Source organism: Pan troglodytes, chromosome 2 (genome assembly GCF_028858775.2).
Source record: "Pan troglodytes isolate AG18354 chromosome 2, NHGRI_mPanTro3-v2.0_pri, whole genome shotgun sequence".
Classification (NCBI taxonomy): Eukaryota; Metazoa; Chordata; class Mammalia; order Primates; family Hominidae; genus Pan; species Pan troglodytes.
In genome coordinates, this window is record NC_086015.1 from 51,713,341 (window position 1) to 51,726,823 (window position 13,483).

Genomic DNA, 13,483 nt, shown 5'->3' on the forward strand with positions numbered 1-13,483 from the left:
TATAGTACTAATTCTTTTGTATAAAATCTTCCACTGCTCTTGCACCAAAAATTCAATCAAATCATTATTAATTTTAAAACTAATAAATGTCAGGGGGCTCAAAAAAAAAAAAAAAACCCCAGTGATGATTCTTTACCTTTAGGGATTACAAGGGATATAGGACAGAAATCTTTACCTCACATAACATGATTCATACAGAGAGAAATACGATAGAAGTATTATATTTCAGTGCAGAGAAACGAATAAAAGTACCAAGAAAATACATCATAGAGAGATTGTAAGGACTGAAGGTCAGAGTTAAGCTGAACCTTGAGAATTGCTTAACAATTCACTAAGAGGTAAGGGCTGGGTGTGGTGGCTCATGCCTGTAATCCCAGAACATTGGAAGGGCAAGGCAGAAGAATTGCTCGAGGCCAGGAGTTCGAGACCAGCCTCGGAAACAGGGTGAGACCCCATCTCTACCAAAAAACAAAAAATTTAAATTTTAAGACAGGGTCTCACTCTGTTGTCCAAGCTGGAATGCAGTGGTGCAATCACAGGTCACTGCATCCTTGAACTCCTCAGCTCAAGTGATCCTCCTGCCTCAGGCTCCTGAGTAGCTGAGACTATAGGTGCACACCATCATGCCCAGACTATTTTTCTTTCTCTAATTTATTCTAGATACAGGGTTTCACTATGTTGCCTCAGGTGATCTCAAACTTAAGCCATCCTCCTACCTTGGCCTCCCAAAGTGCTGGGATTGCAGGCAAGAGCCACTGGCTCCTGGCCCAAAAAGTTTTGTTTTCTTTTCTTTTGTTTTGGTGGGGGCGGGGGTAGGAGACAGTCTTGCTCTGTTGCCCAGGCTGGAGAGAAGTGGCACTATCTCAGCTCACTGCAATCTTTTCCTTCCCAGGTTCAAGCAATTCTCATGCCTCAGCCTCCCCAGTAGCTGGGATTACAAGGGCGCTCAATCACGCACCGGCTAATTTTTTTTTGTATTTTTAGTAGAGACGGGGTTTCACCATGCTGCCCAGGCTGGTCTCTAACTCCTGAGCTCAGGCAATCTGCCCACCTCAGCCTCCCAAAGTGCTAGGATTACAGGCATGGGCCATCACGCCCGGCCTCCAAAAAGTTTTTAATGCTAAGCCGGGCATGGTGGCACGCACCTGTAGTCCTAGCCACTGAGGAGGACTGCTTGACCTCGGGGTTTTAAGGTTACACGACTGCACCACTTCCCTCCAGCCTTTATTCTGCATCCTGAAGCACTGTCTTGTTTTAATTATTATTTTTATTCATGTATTCCTCAGCAGATGTTATTATACTAATTTAAACCCCTAATTTATTTGTTATCATTTTTTATTTTTTTCTGCCAAAGAGCAAGATCTTGTCTGGCAAAAATAAATAAATAAAATAATAAAGAAAGACAATGCTTCAGGATGTAGAATAATGGCCAAAAGGTATAAGAAAAGAAAAACACACTTGCTTTGGGAAGTACTGGGTAGCAATCTAAACTGCACTGTGAAGTGAGAGTGGAAATGGAGAAAAAGCTGTCTGAAACAGCATGCTGGGCCAGCCTGAGTTCTACAGTGCAGAGCGAATGCTCAAAGTTCCCTTTGAGGGATGACATTGGCTTAGGTTGAATAGGATACATAAAGTAAAATTTTTTTCCAAATAAAAATCGCATGATGAGTTTTGTTTTTGTTTTTGAGATAGAGTCTTCCTCTGTCACCCAGGCTAGAGTGCAGTGGCGCGATCTCAGCTCACTGCAAGCTCCGCCTCCTGGGTTCATGCCATTCTCCTGCCTCAGCCTCTTGAGTAGCTGGGACTACAGGCGCCTGCCACCACACCCGGCTAATTTTTTTTGTATTTTTAGTAGAGACAGGGTTTCACAGTGTTAGCCAGCATGGTCTCGATCTCCTGACCTCGTGATCCGCCCGTCTCGGCCTCCCAAAGTGCTGGGATTACAGGCGTGAGCCACTGCACCCGGCCTTTATTTATTTATTTTTTAAACAAAAGGAAGGAGAGTACACTTGGAAGAGGGCCAAGCAGGCAACTTGAAAGACAAGTGCTGCATGATGATTTTTTAAAAGCCTATAAACCTAAAGGCAGCAGAGAGATAAAATACTTAAAGGGGAAGAAAACATACAGTGCAGATGAATGAAACAAAAGTTGGGAAAACAGATTTCAAAATATTTTCTAAGTATATTTTCAACATAACTAAGGAGAAATGTAAAATGAGAAAAGGCGTGGTCATTACAAGGCAAATGTATTCCATTAAAGTACATGCATACATATATTTTAGAGAACTCAATCTGGTATGCGTTATATTCAGAGTAGAGGGTACATGTCACCACTGTGAGCCTCATGCCTCCTAGAGATCACATCTTGGTTCAATAACCACTGGTGTCCTGGCACCCCATTTTATCTCATTATAGTTGACAGTGCGCTCCCTGCAAAGATCTCATGTAGCTCCAAAATCTCTGAACAGCAACAACAATATTCAGATTAGAAATGTAAGAAACAGGCCAGGTGTGGTGGCTCACGCAAATAATCCCAACACTTCGGGAGGCCAAGGTGGAAGAATTGCTTGAGACCAGGAGTTGGAGACCAGTGTGGGTAACAAGACAAGACACTATCTCTACAAAAAATACAAAAATTAGCTGGGTGGGGTATTGCGCACCTGTAGTCTCAGCTACTCCAGAGGCTGAGGTAGGAGAATCGCCTGAGCCCAGGAGATGGAGGCTGCAATGGGCCAAGATCGCACCACTGTGCTCCAGTCTGGGCAACAGAGCAAGACCCTGTCTCAAAAAAAAAGATAAAATGTTAAATATATATAAAAAGAATGTAGGCCAGGCACGGTGGCTCATGACCCTGTCTCAAAAAAAAAAAAAAAAGATGAAATGTTAAACATATATAAAAGGAATGTATGCCAGGCACAGTGGCTCATGCCTGTAATCCCAGCACTTTGGGAGGCCGAGGCAGGTGGATCACGAGGTCAGGAGATTGAGACCATCCTGACCAACGTGGTGAAACCCCGTCTCTACTAAAAATACAAAAAAAATTAGCTGGGCGTGGTGGCACGAGCCTGTAGTCCCAGCCACTAGGGAGGCTGAGGCAGGACAGTCGCTTGAACCTGGGAGGCAGAGGTTGCAGTGAGCTGAGATTGTGCCACTGCACTCCAGCCTGGCAACAGAGCGAGACTCCGTCTCAAAAAAAAAAAAAAAAAAAAGGAACTGTAAAAAATAGTTACCCCATAAACAGCTAACGAAAAATCTATTTTTATAATTTCAATTTTCATGTCATAATATGTGTGGGCTCAAAAACTAAGTTTTTAAAGGTTTTTTGATGAGTGTAACTTGCTTAATAATATATGAAACTAAGAGGTTTTTAAATGTCCCTAAAGACTTCTATTAGTAAGAGTGTTGTCATAACTACCCTTCAGGAAATAATACGATTCAAGGCATGTTCTGGGAACAGAAATGCCAACTAGGGTAGAGAGGAAAGTCTATATAAGGAAGCTGCAGGAGAGATGTCAATTGTATCTTTACACTTCAATCAACATCCAAAAAGTTGACTGTCACATGAAAATAATCAATTTACAAACCATAATTGTCTTGCTAAGTCTAAACAATAAAAATTATAATGAAAATATTTTAAGCTAGGCAAACCAGAAATTATGTAACTTAATATATACCAATTAATTATTAAGTACTATTTACCATTTATTAAGTGTGTATTTAAAGCCAGGCAATGTGCAAAGGCTTTAAAGTCTCATTTAACCCTCAAAACAATCTATTCAGTAGAAATCGTAATCCTCATTCAACCAAAGCTCACTAAGTACAAAAGTGTAGCCCTGAACCAGGCGTTGTACTGCCATGCTTTGCAGAACATCAAGCAGCCACATATTCATCTCTTCTATGAGCTTATTTGATCACAAATGGGACAAGTGGTAAAATCCGAAAATGAGACACTAAACATGGTGAATATAAGGTCTTAAACTTCTTACCAGTCCTGCTTCTCAATACATACTTAGATACAAAAAAAAAAAAAAAAATCCAAGTGATTCTCCAGCCTCAGCCTCCCAAGTAGCTGGGATGACAGGCGCGCACCACCGTGCCCAGCTAATTTTTATATTTTTAGTAGAGACAAGGTTTCACCATGTTGGCCAGGCTGGATTTGAACTCCTGACCTCAGTTGATCTGCCCACCTCAGCCTCCAAAAGTGCTGGGATTATAAGTGTAAGCCACCGCGTCCAGCCTGTTTTAATGCCCTTTGAATCATGTAATAGCTCTTACCCTTTCTTCCCACTCTTCTTCCGTGATTCTGTTGGTGTCGGAGGGGGAGGCGAAGGCGAATGTTTCCTCTTTCGAGCATTAGCTGATGTTTTTCTATCTCTTCTTTCTGGACTTCTGACTGGCTAGGAAGAAGTAAATGGAAATAAGTATCAGCTATCTTTGCTCCTCAGTTTCTACAAATCCTTGGCAAAAGGTGAATCTCCACACACAAAGACAACAGCATATCCTTAGTTCAGAGCAAATAAAAAGAATATCATTAATCATCCAGGAACACCAGTAATCAAGAAACTTTCCCTGACCTTTCAGGTGATATATATCATCAATGGAAATATCGGCTATCAGTTATTCAAACTATGCTATAACAGACATGCTGAAACCCTGCACAACTAAAAACTGCTACTGTTCACATTCTGTTTTGAGGTGAGAAATGTATTTCAATAACTACTGGAAAAATGTGAAATACACTCTACTAAACTGACAAAATACAAAGACAGGCCAAACGATCCTGTGAAAATGTAGCATTATAGGAATTATTCTTAATCTCTAAAATAAACAGAAGATAACTTTATGTCATAAGAAATGTTAAGCAAGATGGCAACATGATTTAAAGTCAATGTCTAGGCTGGGTGCCATGGCTCATGCCTGTAATCTCAGCAATTTGGGAAGCCGAGGCGGGAAGATCACTTGAGGCAAGGAGTTCAAGACCAACCTCTCCAACACAGGGAAAGCCCATCTCTACTAAAAATACAAAAATTTAGCTGGGTATGGTAGAGCATGCCTGTACTCCCAGCTACTCAGGAGGCTGAGACATGAGAACTGCTTGAACCCGGTAGGCAAAGGTTGCACTGAATCATGATCATGTCACTGTACTCCACCCTAGGTGACAGAGTAAGACTCCATCTCAAAGAAGGAAAAAAAAAAAAAGTCAACCTTTATAAGTAAAAACTATCCCAGCTTGCAGATGATACAATTTTATGCATAAAAAAAGCTTCCAGACCTAATGAACAAGTTCAGTAAAGTTGCAAGACATTAAGATCAACAAACAAAAGTAAGCCTGCATACAGTAACTACCAATTTAATAAAATAGACTATCATAAAGAAAAAAACACCTAAATTATCAGTACTAGATTAAGTAAAAGCATCAGAGGCATAAGTAAATAATCTAAAATTAAAACATCAATTAGGCTGGTCACGGTGGCTCACACCTGTAATCCCAGCACTTTGGGAGGCCGAGGCGGGGGGAATGCTTGAGCCCAGAAGTTCAAGACCAGCCTGGGAAACATAGTAAGACCTTGTCTCTACAAAAACAAACAAAAAAAAGTTAGCTGGATGTAGAGGTGTGCGTCTGTGGCCCGAATTACTCAGAATACTGAGCCGGGAGGATAGCTTGTGCTCAGAAGGTCAAGGTGACAGTGTGCTATGATCGCAACACCGCACTTCAGCCTAGGCGATAGAATGAGATTCTGTCTCATGCTAAAATGAAAAAATCCATGAATTAAACATTAATTTTCTCTGTTGCCATCCTATTCCTTACAACTGTATTTCCATTCAGAAGCTCCATAGCATCAAACTGAGAAGCTTAAACACCTTATGAGTATGTAATAGCAGTTTGAAAAAAATCTAAAGGATATACACCTTTGAATGATACAGTAAATCTGAAGTTGAATTTTTTTTCTTTTTCTTTTTTTTTTTTTTTTTTTTTGAGACAGGGTCTCACTCTGACACCCAGGCTGGAGTGCAGTGGCGCGATCTCAGCTCACTGCAACCTCCACTACCCAAATTCGAGTGATTACGGATCACTGCAGCCTTAACCTCCTGGGCTCAATTGATCCCCCTCACCTCAGCCTCCCATGTAGCTGGGACTACAGTTGCGCACCACCATGCCCAGCTAATTTTTGTATTTTTTGCAGAGACAGCGTATTGCCATGTTGCCCAGGCTAGTCTTGGACTCCTGGGCTCAAGCACTCCACCTACCCTGGCCTCCCAAAGTACTGGAATTACAGGCTTGAGCCACCATGCTCAACCCTTAATTTTTTAACAAATATCCATTTCTATATAAACTCCTAAAAATAAATGAATAAACAAACAAAATAAATCTGAACAGAAATGGGTATGAACTGGCCAGTTAAATAACGTAATGTAGAAATTGGAATATTCCTAATGACAAAAAAGCCTTGGATTAAAATATATTCAGGGAAAGCAAATATGTAAGTATATCTTCTGGAAAGGTTAAAATAAGAGAATATGAAGAGTCCTCAGCACCATAAGACAGTGGTGGAAAAAAAAAATTTTGAATAGTCCAATTCCAAAACAAACAACAACCAACTGCAAGTAAAAAGGTATGACAAAGACTCAACTGTAAAACATTTTTCTTTCCTTTTTTTTCTCTAAATTTTTTATCAGTTGAAGAGACGAGGTCTTGCTACATTGCCCAGGCTGGTCTCAAACTTCTGGGCTCAAACTATCCTCCCACCTCGGCCTCCGAAATTGCTGGGATTACAGGTGTGAGCCACTGGGCCCAGTCATTTAATATTTTTGTTTCCTAATATTTTTCCTAAAAATTGGCAAGGCATGGTGGCTCATACCTGTAATCCCAGCATTTTGGGAAGCCAAGGCCGGTGGATCAACTGAGGTCAGAAGTTCAAGACCAGCCTGGCCAACATAGTGAAATCCCATCTCTACTGAAAATAAAAAAATTAGCCAGGTGTGGTGGCACATGCCTGTAATCCCAGGTACTTGGGAAGCTGAGGCAGGAGAATTACTTGAACCCAGGAGGCAGACATTGCATTCAGCCAAGATCATTCCACTGCACTCCAGCCTGGGCAATAGAACGAGACCACTTGTCAAGGGAAAAAAAAAATTAATGTGAAAAACAGTAAGGTTTTCATAGTAAAGTCACAGCACTGAAATAGGTATGAAAGTACTGTACTCTGCATGTCAGTGGTTCAAAGAATATCCATCTCTAAGATTTTTCAATAAAGTAAAACAGGCCAGGCGCGGTGGCTCATGCCTGTAATCCCAGCACTTTGAGAGGCCGAGGCAGTCAGATCACCTGAGGTTAAGAGTTCAAGACCAGCCTGGCCAACATGGTGAAATCCCGTTTCTACTAAAAATACAAAAATTAGCCAGATGTGGTGGCACGTGCCTGTAGTCCCAACTACTTGGGAGGCTGAGGCAGGAGGATAGCTTGAACCCAGCAGGTGGAGGTTGCAGTGAGCCAGGATCACGCCACTGCACTCCAGCCTGGGCAACAGAGTGAGAATCTGTCTCAAAAAATAAATAAATAAATAAATAAATAATAAAAGTAAAACAACACCCCAGGAAAAGGAACCAGAAGTCTCTAAAAGCTATCACGAACCCAATACTAACACACCTTCTTCTCAGTGTCAAGTCGTCTTCTAGTGACACCTACCATACAAGTTGTGCCTTCCACAAGTTGTGCCTTACAAGGAATCATGGGTAAATATCTAAGCAACTGAACGTCTTAAAAGATTAAATGATATAAAATGTCAAGTCCTCCACCCTCAGAAAAGTGGATTGAACTATAACTGTTAAGATGTTTAAGGCCTATATTTTATACTAACTACCATCTGTGGATTAACAGTTATTTAAGAATATTAAACAGGTCGGGTGTGGTGGCTCATGCCTGTAATCCCAGCACTTTGAGAGGCCAAGGCAGGCTGATCACCTGAGGTCAGGAGTTCGAGACCAACCTAGCCAACATGGAGAAACCCTGTCTCTACTAAAAATGCAAAAATTAGCCAGGTATGGTGGCAAGCGCCTATAATCCCAGCTACTCGGGAGGCTTGAGGCAGGAGAATCGCTTCAACCCAAGAGGCAGAGGTTGCAGTGAGCCGAGATTGTGCCACTGTACTCCAGCCTGGGCTACAGAGCAAGACTCTGTCTCAAAAAATATATATACATACTAAACAAAATGAGTTTTGCATAGGAAAACCAACAGCTACATTAAATTCTGCTGTGATATTACACTTCAGATCTAGTGGGCAAAATCAGCTATACCACTACCCTTCTGCATGGGCCACTTTAAATCTTAATAACCTTTTAAGATTTTCATACCACTTTTTGGGAGGTTATTGCTTCTGAGATGGCTGTTACAGCCACTTTGGAATTTTCACCTGATGGCACATCAGCCATCAGGCAGATGTGAAAGTTCCTAAGTGGTTTGAATATGACAGATTACTGATGAAGATTTAGTAACATTTAGGCCAAGAAGACAGACTTAATGATGAGAAACCGTGCCAAAGAAAATACCTCTTCATTCTTGGTTGAAATCCGCTGACGAAAACTCACAGGCTTCCTATTTTCATCCACCTCATAATCCTCCTCATTCATCCATTCATTGAAAATATCAGTGTCCAAAATCCATTTCACATGAACCTAAAACCATATCAAAGCATCAATATCTACATAAATAACAAAATCACTCAAGGTTTTACAGTATTGAGAAGGAAACAAGCTGATTTATTTTCAAAGCCTCAAATGCATAAAACATTAATTATGTAATACTACTACTGATATGTGAGTTGTAATTTAATCATCTCAATTTTTTTCCATATTAAAGAGAACAAGAAAGCATCAATAATTTATACTAGACCCAGATTTTAATATTCCATATTAAAGAGAACAAGAAAGCATCAATAATTTATACTAGACCCAGATTTTGATAGCAAAGTCCCTCAAATTTGTTTTGCTTAATCATTTCATCCTTATGTTCATGAAAATCACTGATAAAAACATTCAACAGCACGAGCCAAAATCAGTCATTGCTTTAGGCACGAAGGATGTCTTTGGGTTTATCAACAACCCTCTAAGTGTTGATGACAGAGCACATTCGCAGAGGCCGATCACCTGCCCCATCATGTACACATGGTGCTCTAGGTAGGGATGGAAAAGTGACAGTCAGATGGTGGGTTCTTCCTAGTCCTTTATATAGCCACCTCCCTTGTTTAATTTCATGCTTCTGAGTAAGAATAAAATGAAAGGTTGTGTGGACGTTGTACAAATGTAGATGTATATATACATATAGATAGATACTTAAACCACAGGCCTAACCCATATAACATTCCATATTATCCAACAGTATTTCTCAATGGGGGCACAACTGGAATTTGACACTAGAAAATTCTTCCTTGTACAGAAAAACTCAAGTCATGGTGGAGGTTTGAGTTGGAGTAGTGTTGGTTGAAACGAACATGTTCAGTCAAGAACAGATTATAATTATGAAGCCTTTCTAGAACACTGTAAAAACAAGATACACTGTGGCAATGACTAGAAAACAATATGAACTTCCTAGTAATTTGCCAATCTAAACTCCCTGTTTTCAAAGAGCTACTAAACTGGTTATTTGGGATATGCCTTTGAAGTACCTTGAGTTAAGAATGATACCCATCTGACTACACGCCTCCTCTCCCTTGAAAACTGTAGTTACACAGTAATATACACAAACACCAAATTAACAGCCTGTCCAAGACAAATAAAGCCTCCAATAATGTAACCTGAAAAGACTCCTAAATGGACAAATTATGGGAAGAGTGTATAAACAGAGCAGTATAAATAGAGCAGAATAAATAGAGTGCATAGGCCGGCGTGGTGGCTCATGCCTGTAATCCCAGCACTTTGGGAGGCTGAGGCGGGCAGATCACCCAAGGTCGGGAGTTCAAGACCAGCCTGACCAACAAGGAGAAACCCCGTTTCTACTAAAAATACAAAAATTAGTTAGGGTGGTGGCGCATGCCTGTAATCCCAGCTACTCGGGAGGCTGAGGCAGGAGAATCACTTGAACCCAGGAGGCGGAGGTTGCGGTGAGCCAAGATCACGCCATTGCACTCCAGCCTGGGCAACAAGAATGAAGTTCCGTCTCAAAATAAATAAATAAATAAATAATTAAATAAATAAATAGAGTATATAAATAGAGGCTTAAGCTAGTTAGAAAAAAAATAGGACTGTGCTAAATAAAAGGGTTAATTAACTGATAGTTTAGAAAATAAATGTCAAAATAGTGTTTTCCAAAGTGTGAGAAACATGTGTATACATTGCTTCCTTTTTTTTTAAAAGAGCTGAATTTTCACACTGATAATCCTTTAACTACTGAGAAATCCTTGAAAGAAATCTCCTGAGAAAGAATGTTAGAAGAGTATGTGACAGCTAACAACTGTTTGTGTCAGGCACTATGCTGAACATCTTACGCGTATAATCTCATTTAACTCTCCTAAGCACAGTGAAATAATGCAGGTATTATACTCTCTGGCTTTCCAAATCAGAAAACTTGGGCAAACAGTTTTAGTAAGCGGACTATTTACACTCCTAATGAGAGGCAAAGCTTGGATTTGCACTAAGTTCTCCCTGAGCTCTCAAGTCCTATGCTTTATTATCTCTCTCATAAAAAATACCTTCATGTCAAAATAATACAAAAGTCCATGTGTCCTCGGGTAAAACTACTTAACTTGTGGAGCCTAGTTTCCTTCCTAATAATGTGATACCATAGTTAAGTAATCATTCCCAATTCTGATACTATAATCTACAGGGAAATAGATGTCTAAAAATCCTTCAGTAGTACTTCACAACATTACGTGGCTCATGAGTCATATGGCTTACTCCTTTACTATTAGATGATAGTATAATTTCAACATTTAATTTCCAAAAATAGTTAAAAACAGAAAAATCTGGGCCAGGCGCAGTGGCTCACGCCTGTAATCCCAACACTTTGGGAAGTCCAGGCGGGCAGATCACAAGGTCAGGAGATCGAGACCATCCTGGCTAACACAGTGAAACCCCATCTCTACTAAAAAAAGAAAAATTAGCCGGGCGTGGTGGCGGGCGCCTGTAATCCCAGCTACTCAGAAGGCTGAGGTAGAATGGCGTGAACCCGGGAGGTGGAGCTTGCCGTGAGCCGAGATCGCGCCACTGCACTCCAGCCTGGGCGACAGAGCCAGACTCCGTCTCAAAATAAATAAATAAATAAATAAATAAATAAATAAATAAATAATAAATCTGGAAGAAGGGTACCAAGTAGTGCTTTGTTTTGTACTACTCTTGCAACTTGTAAAATTAATTTTTTTGTTTTGAGACAGGGTAACTTGTTACAAAGGCTGGAGTGAAGTGGTTGCAATCACGGCTCACTGCAGCCTCAACCTCCTCAGCTCAAGCAATCCTCCTGCCTCAGCCTTCCAAGTATGTAGCTAGGACTATAGGGCACTTGACATTATGCTCAGAAATTTTTTTTTTTGGTAGCTCAGGCTGGTCAAGCAATCCTCCTGCCTTAGCCTCCCAAAGTGTTGTTATTACAGGTGTGAGCCACCATGCCCCATAAACTTTATTTCCACATCAAAAGTTGATTAAAAGTCAATGTATGGACTCTTATTACATTACGGTAGAAATGATTAATAAAGTAAGTCTGTATCATTCTAAAAGTCACACAGGCATTGCTTCCAAGCTTCCCAAATGACATCATCAGTGATGTTCAACTCTACTCCTCACACTCCTCTCTCACAAACCACAATCTGACCTGCCTTTGGATTCTCCTCAAACATCAAGCACTGCAGACATTTCATCTAAGACCTAGATAATAAAGTCTTCATGGCCGTACGTATCTTGTAAATGGATGACAGGAAAGGGAAACCAACATTCTGTATCTCCTTAGAGAGACTGCTGTAGAAAACAGCTGAGAAGAGCTATTAGATTATTGTAAGAATTTTTTTGGCCAGGCACGATGGCTTACACCTGTAATCCTAGCACTTTGGGAGGCTGAGGCAGGCCGATCACCGAGGTCAGGCTGAGGCCAGCCTGACCAATCCAGTAAAACTCCGTCTCTACTAAAAATACAAAAATTAGCCTAACATGGTGGCGTGTGCCTATAGTCCCAGCTACTTGGGAGGCTAACGCACGAGAATCACTTGAACCCGGAGGCGGAGGTTGCAGTAAGCCAAGATCGCACCACTCCACTCTAGCCTGGGCGACAGAGTGAGACGCCATCTCAAAAAAAATTTTAAAAAGATTATTATAAGATTTTTTTTGTTAAATCATTTACCTTCCATGGTTTTTCTGGAATTGGTGGATCTTCAATTTCAGCATCAACATCATTACTATGGACCCAAGTATCATAGCTATAAAGGAATCAAAATGAGAAAAACAAATTAGAGTCAAAGGTAATTCATTAGAAAGACTTTTACAAATAATAAGAACATGTTTTAGAAATACTACTAAAATCCCAGCCTGGTCAACATGGTGAAACCGCGTCTCTACCAAAAAATACAAAAATTAGCCGGGCATGGTGGGATGTGATTGTAGTCCCCACTACCCAGGAAGCTGAGGTGGAAGAATCGTTTGAACCTAGGAGGCACAGGTTGCAGTGAACTGAGATCACGCCACTGTACTTCAGTCTAGGCAACAGAGTGATACCCTATCTCGAAACAAAACAAAACAAAACAAAAAAGTAAAAGAAATACTACTAAAATCTATTAATAGAAACTTATCAGACACTTTTGTCCTTACTATTCTGCCAAGAAAGCTCCTCTGTAGAGGTCACCAGTAACGTATATATTGCTAAACCCGAAGTTCAAGACTAAGATCAAAAAATTTTAAACAGCTGCTTGCTCTTTCCTCAAAGCATTTCCCTCACTTGGCCACCAAGAAAGTACTATCACCTGATAGTCCTTATATTCACCAGCCTCTCTTCAGTTTCCATGTCAGTTTCTGGCCTTAGTCCCAAATGTCTTCAACCTCCAAAAGCTCCTGGGTTCAGTTTTTGGAAAAATCCTTCTCCCTTGCTAATTTCATTCATTCCTATAACTCCAAATATACGCTGATGACTTCAAATTTTATATCAGCACTCTCCCATGTATTCTGAACTCATAAATCCAACAGCCAACTCCACATCTCCTTGTGTAGAACGTCTAACAAGCATTCCAAACCTAACACTCAAAGCTCAACTTGCAATGCTACCCTGGCCCCAGCGATGTACTCTAGCCAATCATTTCCATTTCAGTAATGACAACTTTATCCTTCCTGCTGTTCAGGCCAAAATCCTTGGAAACAGCCTTGATTCCATTCTCAAGCACATCCTGTAATCAAACCAACTGCAAATGTGACCAGCTCTAACTTCAAAAGTATGTCTAGAATCTATCTAATTCTTACCCCTCCACTCTGCTCACTGGTTTTCCTGCTTCTGCCATTGGTCTCTTGGTCTCTCA

At 40.6% G+C, this 13,483-nt stretch overlaps 1 protein-coding gene across 4 annotated transcripts in view; it reads right to left on the reverse strand.

The window, feature by feature from the left end:
- The window catches only part of SMARCC1 (SWI/SNF related, matrix associated, actin dependent regulator of chromatin subfamily c member 1), a 195,230-nt gene that overhangs the window by 115,314 nt on the left and 66,433 nt on the right, over window positions 1-13,483 (reverse strand). For all 4 annotated transcript variants that reach the window (XM_001154676.8, XM_016940956.4, XM_009445383.5 and 1 more), the window contains 3 exons: window positions 12,322-12,397; window positions 8,547-8,672; window positions 4,275-4,396 (listed from right to left, as the gene is read on the reverse strand). In XM_001154676.8, coding sequence (XP_001154676.1) covers window positions 4,275-4,396; window positions 8,547-8,672; window positions 12,322-12,397 — 324 coding nt within the window. The remainder of the gene's footprint in view (window positions 1-4,274; window positions 4,397-8,546; window positions 8,673-12,321; window positions 12,398-13,483) is intronic.